This window comes from Cavia porcellus, unplaced genomic scaffold, assembly GCF_034190915.1.
Source record: "Cavia porcellus strain 051 isolate PalLab524CR breed Dunkin Hartley unplaced genomic scaffold, mCavPor4.1 scaffold_5, whole genome shotgun sequence".
NCBI classification, from domain to species: Eukaryota; Metazoa; Chordata; class Mammalia; order Rodentia; family Caviidae; genus Cavia; species Cavia porcellus.
In genome coordinates this window covers 71,152,565-71,168,600 of record NW_026947488.1, presented here as the reverse complement: position 1 = coordinate 71,168,600, position 16,036 = coordinate 71,152,565, and the positions used below count along the sequence as shown (strand labels likewise).

General features: G+C 35.2%; 1 protein-coding gene across 7 annotated transcripts in view; it reads left to right on the top strand.

Annotated features, from left to right (window-relative positions):
- Window positions 1–9,434, top strand: part of Plscr4 (phospholipid scramblase 4) — a 35,402-nt gene extending 25,968 nt beyond the window's left edge. For all 7 annotated transcript variants that reach the window (XM_013159883.3, XM_063249146.1, XM_003476533.5 and 4 more), the window contains 5 exons: window positions 452–494; window positions 1,365–1,591; window positions 4,530–4,691; window positions 6,450–6,608; window positions 7,435–9,434. In XM_013159883.3, the coding sequence (XP_013015337.2) occupies window positions 452–494; window positions 1,365–1,591; window positions 4,530–4,691; window positions 6,450–6,608; window positions 7,435–7,482 (639 nt within the window). In that variant the 3' untranslated portion in view covers window positions 7,483–9,434. The remainder of the gene's footprint in view (window positions 1–451; window positions 495–1,364; window positions 1,592–4,529; window positions 4,692–6,449; window positions 6,609–7,434) is intronic.
- Window positions 9,435–16,036: the final 6,602 nt, after the last annotated feature.

The following is a 16,036-nucleotide window of genomic DNA, read 5'->3' as shown; positions in this document are numbered from 1 at the left end:
AATTGTTTTCTTATGAAGTAGGACTACAGGGCTCTAACAAGAAGAGGCAAAAGTCTTGAGTGGAATGAATCGGGATGAGTCACTGATGACAGAGATCTAATTTATGAAGGAGCAGTGAGTATGGGGGTGTTTTTAGTGGAATGAATATAGCCTTCCTAAAAGAGTAAGATTAACCTTTAAGATACTGCTCATTACAGCAAACAGATATTCTTCAATAAATCAGCCAGTTCTTTAATTTTTCTAAAGACAAACTGGAAGAAAGTATTTTTGCTGTCTGGACTACTTGCTAATATCCATCTGATGCAGATAAGCTAATTTCTATTGATAATTTTTTATTCCATTCAATTTTTAATTTTTTATATCAGTTGACACATTTGTTAATTTTTCTTCTAATGTTCATTAGATTTCATTTCTTTTCAATCTTCTAACTACTTTTGTTCTGTCCCTGCAGTTGGATAACATACATGTTCTTCAGCATTTTGAGCCTCTGGAACGTATGTACACCTTTGTTGTGTTCAGCAGTATTCTCATCAGGTGGAAATTTATGTTACCTACTATCTTCTTGCTTCTTTGTACTGAGGAGGTTTTAGTGGATCAAAGAGGTATACGCATAAGCTCTTAGGCTTAGGAAGCCTTTCACTTTATCTGATCAACTCATCCTACCCTTTACCCGTTCTTCCTCCTCCATATTTACCCCTCATAGACAAGGAGAAGGAACCAAGAGATAAAGTGAATTAGCAAGGCACATTATGATCAGTTGATCAGTAGCAGAAATGGAAATAAATCTATATCTGCTGAATTCTGGTCTGCTGCGCTTATTTTGTACAGAAGGAGAAAGGATGACAGTCAAAATGATGCCGCTCTGAGTTCACTCTTACAGAACACTGACCTTATCAGTACTCCCTCTACACATTTGTTTGGTTCCACATTGGACTTGGATGTTTCCCGGCTTTTCTTTTTTGCAGTTAGCCATGACCCAAGTCTTTTCAGTGTATCTCATGAGGTATTAATATATGCTTCAGTGTGTAATTTCATTTAAATGGTTTTATAATTAAAGATTTCTTAATTCAGATTTTGAACATTTCACCAGGAATATTTTAAACTTTTTAATGTGAGAAAACTTTGAAAATCATTTTATAGTGATCTTAGAAAATGTCCTTGGTTTCCAAAATTGCGTAATACTTGTAAGTCATATGAATTTTTCTGGGCATTCTAATCATTGGCATATATTTCACCTTAAATTTTTAAAAACCTATTTTACTTTAAGCCTTAAGAAATACTCAGATACTTTTCTTAAACAATGAGTTCTTGAGGCTCATTTTAACCGGTTCTAATGTAAGGAGTTTCTGTCATTTATCTTTTAGTGGTGACACGCTTTGAAACTAGTAACAGATATGATATTAAAAATAATATGGACCAGATGGTTTACATCGTAATAGAAGATATAAACGACTTCCCCATAAATGCTTACCGTACGCTAAGGCCCTTCGTGCTCCGGGTCACTGACTGCACTGGCCGCGAGATCATGACGATGCAAAGGCCTTTCCGATGCACCTGCTGTTGCTTCTGCTGCCCCTCGGCCAGGCAAGAGGTCAGAAAACTGAAGTCTGGTCCTGTTTTCTCCTGATCCAACCCTTTATACAGGATCATGCTCCTTCCAGAACTACTTACTCAAGGAGGGATTTCACTGGCTCTGCTGATCAAATGGAGTGGGATAGCAAAGAGGGAGAAAGCCAAATAATCTCACCAAAGAGAATTCCAGAAGCACTTTTTTTTCTTGTGGGTTTATGCTCCTTAAGTGCTATTTGATAGCTCAAGCACAAATTAAGGTTTTTTTGGACAATAATTACAATTTTGTATGTGTGTTTACATAATGCCTGGAAAATGGTATAATTCTCAATGAACATAATCTGTTGCTCTCAATTTATGTTTTGTAAATGGTATTTTTGTAATAAGAGCCTCCTATTTAATGGACTGTCTGTTTTTCATTCTTGTTCCTTTTGGATACAGTAGAATTTTTTTTCTGTATTCAAATTGGCTTTTGAATAAAACCTGTACATGAAGTCTGCCAAGATTACAGGCAGCCAGGATAGATAAAAGCAAATAAAAATGAGAAACTTCATCCGGCTTACAAAATTTTTGCCACATGATATGGCACAGATATTTTCTAGTATTTTTGCATTTATTTGTGTATGTGTATTTAGTTCACACAGTGCCCATCACCAGAATATACTTAACAAGTTTCATCACAAGTATCCTATTTTATAACCACGGTCCTCTCTTCCCTCCTCTTCATCTCTTCTTACAACTGATAATCAATATTATATCGCTTTAAATTAATCATTTCAAGAATACTATGAATATCAAGTATTACACAATGTATTACTGTACCTCAGCATCACTTGGTATCTCCATTGAGATGTGCAGTTTTTATGTATCAATTGCAATATTTAATTTAAATTTATAAAAAGAATATTATGAAAATGATCACATAGTATATAACCTTTGAGGATTAGTGTTTTTAGCCCACTCTAATGACACTGAGAGTCATATAAATTGCTATGTAGATCAAAACTTTATTCATTTTTATGAATGAGTAGCTATGATTACTAGTAATTTATTTTTATGTATTCTGATTTTTTTAAGCTCATAGGTTTAAATGTGTATGAGATGTTGGCTCTAGGAAACTATCAAATTTTTATGTTTGGGTATTGGTGTGAATTTACATATATGAACATCTTGAGTTCACAATACACAAAGCTGTGGCAAATGACAAAGACCATACATATAACTTTTATTACCTAATTTATAAACTACTCTGTATTTTATAAGTATATATATATGGAAAATATAGTATATATAAAATTCAATACTATCTATACTTCCAGAAATCCACTGGGGGTCTTATCTCCAGTGAATGAAGAACACTATATACAGTTTTTAACAAGTTTCTTTTTCTTTCTTTTATTTTTCATTGTTGTTTTTACACTGTCATTTCTGAAATCTGGTTTTACCTGATTTACTATGTAAGAAGTTAGCTTTTTACTGTTCATGGATTGTGTCAGAAAACATGTGACTCCAAGATTGGAGGCAAAAGCATTGGTAAAGTACATCAAGAAAAATGAGCATTTGTTTGTATAGGCTTGTATGGTTCCTTTTGTTCCTAAATCCTAAGGGGTTCAGTCAGAGAAGCCGTGTATGCAGCTGAAACTGCTGATCTCGGACAATTTGCCATCTTATAGCAAGTGGTTATTTTTAAATTAATTTATTAGTACATGTTAACATACATAATCATATTCACATAGGGAATTTGTACCTGTAAATCGCGTATCTTAATTCTTTTCTTTCCGATTACCCTCCCCTTTCCTTAATCCTTTCTTCTCCATTTACAAAATTTTGTTTCCACTCTTTCCCTTCTGTTCATATCTGTCTATCCATATTTATATATACACATATACCTGTTCCTTTTCTTTTCTTCTTCCCTATCTTGTTTCTTTTCCATTTGAACATTTTCTGTCTATTTCCTCCATTTTGGTCTTTATTCACTGTTTGAGTTTCTCATACAATAGAAACAATGCAATATTAAAACACGTGTGTCCAATTTATTTCATTTAAAATTATCCTCCAACGTACATTTATTTATCTACAAATGTCTCAAGTTTATCCTTCCTATGGTAGAGTAGTAATCCACTGTATATAAAAACCACGTTTTCTTTATGCATCCATCCACTGATGGGCATATGGTTTTCAAGATTTAGCTATTATGAATCCTTCTACTATAAACAGAGATTTGCATGTATCACCATGGTATGATGTTTTTAACTCAGGAAGATACTTAGAAGAAGAATAGCTGAATCAATGGAACCTCTACTTTTAGTTTTTCTGTTTTTTTGTTGTTTTGTTTTGTTTTTGTCATACTAATTTCCAGAGTGGTTGTACCAATTTACACTCCCATTGACAGTGGAGAAGTGTTTCTTCTCCTGCTCCTTAGCCTCACCAGCATTTGTTAGTGGTTAATTTCTTGATGGTAGACACTTTTCTAGGGTGAGATGAAATTTCATCGTTGTGTTAACTTGCATTTCTTGAATGACCAGTGATGTTGAACATTTTTTCACATATTTATTTGCTGTTTGTTCTTCTTCATCTGAAAAGTGTCTATTCATTTCAGCAAGTTACAGAATGGGAAAAAAATTTTTATCATCTATTCCTCGGGTGAAAGATTAATATCTTGAATATTTATAAAGAACTCAAAAAAATCAGATTCCTAAATTTAAAGACCCAATCCAAAAATGGGCATCTCAAGCAAGCAGTTGTTAAGCCATTCTTTGTCCCAGAAGAAAACATGAGCCCCAGCCCTCGAAGCTGCTTGCTAAACACAAACCTGAGGATGCTCCAGGTAAAACAGGAGACTTTTCTCCCAAGATTGGTTTGGTTAGTCCTTGAATTAGTAAATATACATCAGGATTATATACCCGTGTTATTGTGTGTATGTCTGTGCATGACTTCCTCTGTCATCACTGCATTTACAGCTGGAAGTACAGTGTCCTCCTGGAACCACCATAGGCTTTGTGGCAGAACACTGGAACCTGTGCAGAGCAGTCTATAGCATCCAAAATGAGAAGAAAGAGAATATGATGAGAGTGCGGGGACCATGCTCGACCTATGGCTGCGGGTCAGACTCTGTTTTTGAGGTAAACATTGTGCAAATGGGTGTACTGTTTTTTTCCTGAGAGACTTCAAAAGAATGTGGGTTTAGATCATTTTATGTGAATTAGTAAGTAGCATGAAGAGTTCATCAGTAGATACCAATTCATTTTTAAGTCACTATTAGTGGATTTTTCCACATTTTTCAAAATGTGGACTACTTTTGCTTTATTTCAGTGCTTGTTATAGTTAAAAAGGAACAGTCAAAATATTAAACTTTTTTGAAGTAACGTAACTTGATCAATGTATTACGTTTTTGTTTGTGCTTACTTGAACATTTATCCAAAGTTTCCAGGATGGGAATAACGATCCTGTGTAAGTGCCCAGCATATCACAGAACACGTGGAGAAAAAATTGTTTACTTGCATGACACAAGTCTGTCTGCCTCTCAAAAAATAGGACAACTCTGATAATATGAATAAAATTCATAGTAGGTTATACTGTAATATTTTCTCTAAAGTCCTTTTGTCTTATCAGAAGGGCTACAAAATGATTGCTTGTTACTGTAAAAATCTTGACAAACAAAATTCCTAGAAATATTTTCTGCTTTTGCCCAAGATCACTTTCTTGCAATTGCTTTTTCATGTATATTTCCTGTGAAACCCAAAAGAAGTGCCAGGATCCTGCTTTTAGCAGAAAACTTTTTTATTCTGATGTGTGATAACAGGATCTGACCCACAAAAGATGGATGTGTAACATACGGTACCATGCCTCCATACTTCTGCTGCTAAGTTTCCCTAGTGTGGTGGGTTAACTAATGATCAATGTGTAACACCCATCTGAACTGAATCAGCATGGTTCTGGTTGTGAAAGACCCACCTGAGGATTGTTGCCAACAGCATGAAAGGAGAACTGGAGGGGAAGATGGTATGCTGCTGATTCTCCTAGAGAAGCTTCTCGTGCTGGTTTTCCTGATAGGAATTCAGCTGTTATCATCAGAGGAACTTGGATCATCACTGCCTCTGAGGATGGCTGCTGTTTCTTCAGGGGAGCTCTGAACCTTACCTTAACCAGTGCTTCCTGGCTCCAGTGCAAATCTCTCAACCTGCTGGCATAGATTCTTCATCTTGCTGTCACAGACTTTCTATCTTCTACCACTGACCTTTTGGTCTTTCCAGTGCAGATACTGGATAGAAACCTGCATGAGATATTGTCACGGGCTCTAGGCCTCCAGCTGCACTCATAGAGGACATTGCCATGGGCTCATGGTCTTCTGCTGGACTCATGTAGGACATTACTGTGGGATCCAGACCCTCAGCTGGATTATTTGGGTCTCTAGTGTGTGATGAACAGAGCTCCCACACTCTTTTGCATTTGACTCTTTGTGTGAATGTTATATAGCAATCCTATAAATTATGTGTCCTGTATTAAATCTTTTCCCTTGTACACCCTGACTACAACACCTAGATTGGAAGTGACTTTCTTCCATTATCCAATTCTCAACCTTTGCTATATGAAGACTTAATAATCACTTCAAATGTTATCTTTTCTGACAAGGTCCCCTTAATAAGTCATTTGAAGATAAAAGAAGTGCACCAGCCTGACAAGTGCTAAGATATAACACAACTCAGTTACTAACCAGTTTCAAGATATTCAGTCCTTTGTGCTCATGATTTGCTCATTTAAAATTAGGCAATTATCAAATTCGTTCTCTACAATGTACTTACACTGCATCTAAGTGAAACTTAAAAACATGTGTTTTAGTACTTTCCCATTACCATACAATCATGTTTTTGTCATTGTAGGTCAAATCCCTGGACGGAGCATCCAACATCGGCAGTATTATTAGGAAGTGGAATGGTTTGCTTTCAACAATGGGCGATGCTGACCACTTTGACATTCACTTCCCATTGGACCTGGATGTGAAGATGAAAGCCATGATTTTTGGAGCTTGTTTCCTTATTGTAAGTCTTTATTTTTGTATAATCCTATGAGAATCACTCTTTCTGATGAGACATGGTATAGTATAATAAGATGGGGTGAAGTTTTGAAACTAGCCAATTTTTATCTGTGCCACACTTTCTAGACACATACTTTTCAAAATATTTTAATACACATGAGCCTCAATTTGCTCCTGCATAAAATGGAGATATAATTTTCAGGATTATATACTTTAGCTGTCGTATGATTAAAATACTGGAGAGCTGGGGATATAGCTCAATGGCATAAGTGCCTGCCTGACAAGCAGAAGGTCCTGGGTTCAATTCCCAATACAAAATAAACTTAAAAACAAAATAACCAGGAAAGAGTTAGATTCTGTTAGGCATCTGATTAATATAACTGTCATCAGCTCATATTATTTGTCATTCTTCTTACTTAAAAATACCCATCCTTTGATCTTTAGTGAAATAAAATAATTGTAAAAACGCCATCATTTTCCTCCTTCCTTACTGGTTTTTGTCACTGTACTCCTTAATCACGTGCCATCCTTAGATTTACCAATTGTTTCTTCCTTTTAATGATGCCATTTTATTAATTGTTACTCAAGATTCAAAACTTTTTGTCTGTTCTACATTTCAAAATTTGTGTAATTACATGTACCACTGAATGTCATCTTTATAAGAGTTCATTACATTTGTTTAACCAAAATGAGAAATTTTCCTGGTGATATATAAAGATGATGATATAACCAAAATGATGAAATTTTCCTGGTGATATATAAAAAACAATACTGTATGCATTGTTTGTGTCTAACTGTCTATTTACACATAATTTATTTTTCAATTTCAGGACTTCATGTATTTTGAAAGATCACCACCACAACCTTCAGGAAGATAGAGGAGCACATAAAATCATCAGTTACATTCCAATTTTAGTGTGTGTGTTGCTGAGGCAAGCACGAGATCGTCGATTAAGATGACAAAAATATTTTAGAAAATGTTGCATTAGGCTTAACCTAAACCCTTATTTTTGGAAAGTATATTTCTCTGCTGTTCAGGTTATTTGAAAGAAGATGCTTAGCTTTGACAGACAGATTGAAGTTTGAATAGAAGACCAAAACCAGACATGTTTCAATTGGTTGTCTTCCTACTTGGTAGGTTATGGGTTCATTTGGAAAAATTTAGACCCGTTAACCAAGGAAACTTCTACAAAATTAGCTTTAAAAACTACAAACATGAGCTAAGGGAAAAAGGAATAGCCAGAGTTCTCACATTAATAAGCAGTGAAATGAAGGACTGTTTTTTAGACAAAGTACGATGGTTTCTATCTATAATCCTTTCTCACCTCTATTTATTGGCATGTCTTGTGATAGAAGACAAATTTGATTCCAGGTGAAAAGAAAGACTTTTCGGTTTAAAAACAAAAGATCAGAGAGATATATTATGTTTTATTATATAAGAAAAACTTTATTGCATACAAATTTCAAAACTTTATGAATTTTGCAAGACTTTTGATGGAAAACCTGCCGTTAATATGAAATTAGCATGTATATTTTTATCACAGTGTTTTAATATGCACTCAGATTTTCTCAGCTATGGCATAGATAAGCAGTAGCTGCCTCTGTATAAGGGTAGAATCAGACTGCCAGGTAAACAGAGCCACGACCAGTTGAGATCTCAGCATCTTAGGGATATCAGTATCCCTATAAGAACCTTGCATTTAACACATGTATAATACATTTACACACAACACATTAATATTTACTGGTCATATATGAAATATATTGAGCCAAATCTCTGACTTCCTGTAGTCAATTGTTTTGTTTTGTTCTTTCGAAATTTCTGGTGACCACCAGGCTGTTCTAAGGCAAGAAATTGAGCTGTTTTTCAGTTTGAAATGTGGCTTAGTGTAGCACTTTATAAAGGCAAAAGCTACTAGCTATGATAATGCTTAGCTGCTTTTTGTTTACATGTTAGAGAAGAAAATAATAAACCCCAGCAAACATGCTACTTCTGTGTGATCTACAGTTTATCACTGAGAACTATGTGAGATCAACAGTGTTAAAGTATCAGCTGGGCTGATTTCTATTAACTCACTTAAAGCATAGTGTAGAAGTGAATGCTCTTTAACTGGCCCCTATTGCACTTTAGCCTTCTATGTGGATGTAGCCTGTGTTCTGTAAACACAGCTAGTAATCAGATCGGAATGTATTTTTCTACAGCTCATTACATTTCTAAAAAGCGTGAGTATTCTTAAGGGGGTTATTTTGAGATAAGAGCCTTAGTCTGCAGGTCTTTTTGAAATGAAAGAAAGGTGCTTCCTTTTTGAATTATACTACTTTTTATGATAAGAGTTGTTTTATTTAGTTATTTGTAATATTATTTTTACATGCTGCTACTAGCTTCTTTTAAATAATGTAAAAGCTGCTGCTCTCTAAAATAAATGCCTTATATTTGAAAATATAATCTTAGACAGATGTATTTCCTATAATGTTTTGATGTTTTATATAGAAAATTTTGTATTGAGGTCTATAAACTTTGTATTTTTCCTTGCTTATAGTCCTGTATTTGAAGACCTGCATAATACTTATAGTATAAGAAAGACAGAGCATTTTAAATTTGTTTAATGTTTTTGTTTTTTAACATGTCTCTTATGGTTACAAATTTTATTTAAAAATAACACCATGTGCTATGCTTTGTGTTTTAATTCACAAAATAGTTTCTGTATTTTAGATGGCACTTCATTGTGTAATATTTATCAGGTTAGCTGTCCCTCAAAATATGTGTGTTCTCATGTTTCTTCATGTGATCTGGATTTTAAATAAATGTAGTAGGGTTAATAGTAAAAAACTCTTATTTTTGGAGTGTTAGTATTTTTTCCAAAGGGACTTCTGAAACAATTTCTTATTAGTCCTTAACCTTATTCAAGGTCCTTACTTTCTGTTATGGTTTGGGTTTAAATGTTCCCCAAAGCCTCATGCAGTCATGAGGGGAGGTCCTTTCAAAGGCAGCTAAGTCTCAGGTTTGTGATTGGTTCATTGTCCGGCCCTGGGATTGTTGGTGTGAGAGCTGCACCCACCCACTCTGGGTCAGGTAGCTGGCATACAGTGTAAGGAAGGGAAAGAGGTGTGCTCTCCCCTCCTACCCTTTCCCTCTTGTTGCTCACCATGAATGGTTGCCCCTCAGCCATGCCACCCTGCTTTGGAGCCAGCTGGGTATGGACTGAAACTTCCACAAATTATGAGCTAAGTAAACCTTGTCTTCCTTCATTTTGGGTGTCAGGTATTTTGTCTCAGCAATGAGAGAAAAGTAACCTAGACACTTTCTTAAAGAAAGTTAATACTAATAAAGTCATTACTATAATGTTCCCTAGTAGTACCCACAATTCTTATATAACAAGTTACTTATAAGTGCTAGTTCAGTTATTTAAGATCCACTAACTATAATTTTAATATTATTATACAGGAAAACTGCTAAAATTTGTCAGTAAAGATACATTTTAAAGCATTATTTTTTCTTTCTTTCTTTCTTTTTGAAGTAAGATCCTGCTTTGTAGTCCAGGTTGGCCTTGAATTTGAGATAATTCTCCCAACTCAAATTCTGCAGTGCTGGGATTGCAGTGTTTAGCTATATACTGCTTTTAAACACTTCAGTGTGTAGTGATACACTTTAAGAATGCTCAGTGGGACACAATGAAATGTGTTCCTTCAAATTCTTGTGTCTTAGAGTTCTGTGAGTAAATATGTGAATTTCATGCAAAAACCCAAAAAGTTTTCATCTTTGACAGAAGTGAGTTAAAACGCTGTTTTTAATGACCAGATTTTCCAGATACTATATAAAAATGTAGGTTACCAAAATATTAATAATTGAATTTTCCAGTCAACTCAATGTTAAACTCCAGTATAAGATAAACAGTGATTCCAAGGTATTGAATATTGCTGCTGTTGGGGAAGCTGGCTCTTTTTCAGGCCTTTTACTGCTATGTTCAGTGTTTAATTTAATTTGTATTGAAAGATGCAACGTTGGAAAACCCTTGGGTCTGGATTTAATCAACTAATGTCAGATTCAGCTGTGGGGTTAGTGATAGCACATGCTTAAGATGGATCTTTTCCCATAACTTCACAATGTGTTTTCTATTTTGCTTTAGGCTTTTTAAACTGTAAATCCTGGAAAATAGAAAGATTTAATGATACATCCAAATGTAGTCAATGTGAGGAAGCATACTATGCTATATAATACATAGCATGGCTAATAATACTTGTGGTAGGCATTTGCTCGGTTAAATGAGATATTTTTGAAATATTTAGTGGAGTAGCCAATACAAATGTTTACCATCCTTTCCAGTAGTTTATTCTATCAGCCTTCACATAAATGAGCACCTACTAAATCAATCATTTCTGAAAGGCAGGAGGGCAATACAAAGATGGAAAAATGGATAATTACTACTCTGAACGGTGCACAAAACACACACCCTTAAGAACTGTAATGGACACTTGCCAATGGGGTGTTGGTGCATGCACAAGAGGCCACATCATAGGCACGGTTTCAGGTGCTGTATAATACATTCCTGTTACTTAATAAAACAGGTTAAGGCAGAATGATCATGTTACGGGCAAGAAAATTTTTCAGCACTGGTGGAAGTAAGATGAATTTTATAACTGTGCCTGCAAGCGAAATACGTGGTGAATGCAATTGAAAAGATCAGCTTAGCAAGTTTCAGCAAGCAGAGAAGGGACTGACTGTTTTTTGCAGTAAGATATGAGCCAAGGACAGTGTATGTTTCATTTAACATGCTCAAAGAGTAGGTCCTGAATTAATGAATGAAAGCCATACTATGGGGCTGGGGGTTTAGCTCAGCAGAATAGGAAAATTCGAGTGAGTTTGATCCCTCGTACCTAAATCAATAAATAAATAAAAGAAAGTCCTATATGTTCAGGACACTGTGCTAGTGTTCAAGGAGATATGAGTGAATACAAAGTCCTCAATCGCTCTGCAAGGTTGAAACAATATATTACTATACCACAATGCTAAGTAACTATTGCATGAAACAAGTACACACTTTTCATTTGGTAAATGGTTATTACTGTGTTCTCACAACTATCATGAGGTAAATGTCATTTTCATTTCTCACAGAAAAAAATAAACTTCATCAAGAGACAGTAGTAACGAAAAGAGAGGATGCTAAGCAGTTTCTTTTCCCAGCTCTAATATAATTAAGGTAAAAGAAAAACACGTATAAAAGATGACAAACTTGACAGCTCCTAAAGGAGGTAGAGCAAATTAGGTGGAATTCAGGAAGAGCTATAGTGCAGTGGTCTGACAGTTTCAATCAGAAATCTAAGACCTATTGTCCCAACCTATTGTCCCATATGTTCACATTTGCCCACAGTAGGTTGATAGTGAGTGTCCCCTGTGTAGTGAGGGTCCAAGAGACCCTGGGCTGAGTTGGTGGCTGTGTCTCCACAATAGCACCCGAGCGAAACGGGCAAGTAGAAAATCGTTAGAACATGTTCTGTGGGTACCAGCTAAATGGTTTTTCTTTACATTTTCCTGCAGTTTTTAGTTCTGCTTCTCAACAAACTAATCAGTCACCAAAATGAAAGTGTCTTGCTGCTATGTTTACATTAAGATTAAATTTCAGGAGGAAGGACGTGCTTCTGGGAAGGTAAGAAACTCACCTCACAATGAGATACACGGGATGATACAACTTATATCATTGTTGCCTATAACAACAATGGTGATGATAACAACTACTCCTTTTTGGTGTTTTTGATATCCCATGCGTGGTTCTGCATGAAATGTATCAATCCATTTAATGCTTACAACTTAGAAGGTATGTACTGTGATAAATCTCGTTTTAGACATGGGCAATATAAGGTTAGGTATGTTGCATCAGTTTACACAGCTAGCTACACTTTTGATGCTGGCTACACCCGAGACCACTATACCCCGTTCTTTCTTGTTTGTACGATGTTTGACTGTTTTGTGCATTGAAATTTAGAGAATGGAAATGTAGAAGAGTTGTGTTTTCAAGTTTAGGACATGTCGGGAAAATTTGTGAGATTCCAAAGAAATTCTGTCTGCCTAATGGGGATCAATTCTCTCTCTGTCTCTCTCTCCTTTCTTCTGTCGCTTCATCCCTTTCTCTCTGTCTCTCTACCTTCCCCCCTCCTCCCACTCCTCTTCCTCTCCCTCTGTTCTGCTTCTTTGCCATTTCTGTCTCCAAAAAGGTTTGTTTTTTTTCTCTTTCTAGTGCCCTAGAAGTGCTTCAAATTGAATCCCACTTTTTCTGTTGTTTTTCTGTTTCACAATATGTTAAGTATAAACCTCTAAAAAATATGGGCAAATTTAGTTTTATGAATCCTCAGAGCGCTGTTCCCTTCCTCAAACAGGGCAAGTTTTTAAAAAAAAAAAAATCCATTGCCTTAATCTACATGGGCCAGTGGATAACTTTTTTCTAATTTGCCCTTTGCAATACAGGGTGCTCTTTAGAGGATTCTTATTTTCTAGCGGGTGTCTGCTCCCAAGGTCTCACCTCCTGCTTCATTCAGGGGGGTGAAATCAAAGTTCTTTGGAAAACAAGATTGGTAAGTTCTTTTAGGAATCCAAAGAAAGTGTCAGCCTCTGCTTAATAGATATTTCAGCATTTTTATTTTTAACCTCTACTAAATTGTTTTCTTGTCCTAAAAGCTATACTTTGCACACAAATATCTTTGGTTATTATTTAGCCAGACTTTCTAAGTTTTTTGTACCAAGAGTTTCAAGTTTGAAACATTGCCAGCAATGAAGATGATGTATTCTTAAAGGCAGCACACAGATTTCAGTATGAAATATTTTGAGGAGATTCTTTAACGTAAATCTAACCAAATAATTCTGAACTGTTAGATTGCAGTTGTGTGTTAGTCTTACATCTTCATTTTCCATTTAAGATGACATTTTTCTCAACACATTATTGAATTCTAGACTATCTTAAAATGTTTAATACTTCTTATACAGCTATTAGGTAAAAACCATTCATTTAAAATTGTGCCAGCTCTTCTATAACCCAGGCTTAGAGAAATTTTTTTTGGGAAATTATAGGAGCAGTCATTGCACTGAGTAATTTTAGAAAGATATTTGCTCAAAGTGTCTTAGCTACTAGTCATTAATTTCTTTGAATTTTAATTTATTACTACAAGACAAAACAGTTAGAAAATAGTTCTTACAACTCCTGATTTTGCAGGAATAGGCAAGTGGAGGGTGGCAGAGGAAAACAATTAGAATAACAAAATACTTAGGTATTTTTCAAACTCTTGATAATCCAGAATCAGAAAGCTGGATAAATGGGTGTGCTGTAGGGGGCAGCACCTGCTCAGGAAGTTCTTTGATAAACTCTGCCTTTTTTTTTTTTTTTTTTTTTTGACAATAAATTATTGTTATTAATCTGTAAGTTGTAAAGACTAGAACAAAAATACTTTAGAATTAGAAGAACCCATTAAAGTCTACTTGCGTTACATCCTAACCTACAAATGGAGAAAAAGAGATCCAGGTCATGTATCCAAAGTAACAGTAAGAATTAGTAGTAGTGGAATCAGTATTAAAAGAATAGATGTCTGTGTTTTTTTTTTTCATTCCCTTGCCAACATAAACACTGTAATGTAACATCTTTTATAACACTGTGTTTTTAGAAAGCAAAAATGAAAACCCAGTTTCAAGTTCCTCTAATTTCAGAATCATGTTTAATCCCACACAGGGTCTGTCCTTCAGTAAACCCATACATTGTGGAAATGCATGATCATAATTACACAGTTCATGCTCTTCATTAACATATAATGCAAACAATAATGGGGACAATGCTGCTTTCCTGCTTCCAAATGAGAGATTAATTTTATCACTGGCTGAAGGTATTTCAGAAGAAATTAGACATCAGAATCATCCATTTCAGTACGATGAAGAAATCACGAAATTTATTTTTTTCATTGACTTGTTAGATTTATCATTAATTTGTATTCTAAATGAGAAAGAACGTCTTGTCCTTCAAAAGAAAGAAGTTATTCTGTTTGTTTGTCTGGGGTTGTCATCCTTCAAACCTTTGCAGGCCCTCTCATTTGATGCAGAAAAAGGAAAACTGGTTTTCAAAAAGTAGTTTTGCAAGCCAAGTATGGTAGCACATACCCATAAACCCAATACTCGGGAGGCTGAGGCAGAAAGATTGCCCCAAATTCAAAGCCAGCCTGAGCTACATAGCAAGACCTTGTCTCAAAAAAATAAATAAATAAATAAATAAATAAATAAATAAATGTAGTTTTACAATTTTTTGATTTTTTTAATAGTCAAAACTATTTGTTTCAGATAATCATTGGGGCCAGTGATTTCCTGTGTATCATAAAAATCCGAATTTAAAATAACAAATGTATTTTTAGATGTTTATGTATGGAAAGCAATTCTATCTTTTATAAAACAAAACAAAACAAAAAACCCTATGCATACTGTCACAAGAAAATCTAGGTAAATAATATTTCCAAAACATCATCTATGTTGTGTGTCTGAAAAACAGATATCACATAAGCAAAGACAGAATCAAGCCATGCTTGACTAGAGAAAGAGAAATATAGGTCATGACCATCAGATAAAATTCTGCCCAGACATAACTCAGCCTACTCGTTGTCTGATAGCATGGACCAGACGGCATGCCTGAAGAAGTCTAGCAACTTGGATGACAATAAGCTCTGAAGCTTATTCCTAGCCATAGCCAGAGTCCACTTTCTGTCCCTGAATTGCTTTGGCGTTATTTTCTCTACTAGTCATAACCTTCCCATTGATCTCTAAGTTTCCTGTGTTTGTGTATCTCCCTGGGTCTATTTGGTCTTTAAAGTTTTCTGTTTATGAAGTATTCCTGCCACTCTTTTGAAATATGGACACAGGCACTGCCTGGACATGGAAATCAGGGAGAGACAGTATTGTTTACTTCACTGATATCTTTGTAACTTTCACATGCAAAGTATGTTTTTATTGCCAGTGATTCTTTTCATTGTTGTTGTTGTTGGCATTACTGAAAATTGAACTCAGGGCCTTCACACTGAGCTACATCCCCAACCCTTCATTTTTTCATTTTATTAGTCAGTTAGGATCTTGCTAAGTTGTTAAGCCCATGCTGGACTCAAACTTGGCAACTCTCCTCTACCCAACCTCTTAAAGTGTGGGAATATAGATATGCCACACCACATCCAGCTATTGCTAATACTTTGATATTATTTTGATGTTGATATTTAATACCTAAATAAGTTAGCTGAGAAATCAGCACAGGAAGGAAATAAAAATTAATTTTATCCTTGTTAAGCTGTTTTAGGCACATGCTATATTCTCTGGCAATACGACTCATAAAATAATGTAAAACCAGAGTTACACTCTCTGTCTCAGGAAAATCTGGAAAAGCAGAGAGGATCCTGGGAAAGACGCATCCCTATAAAACC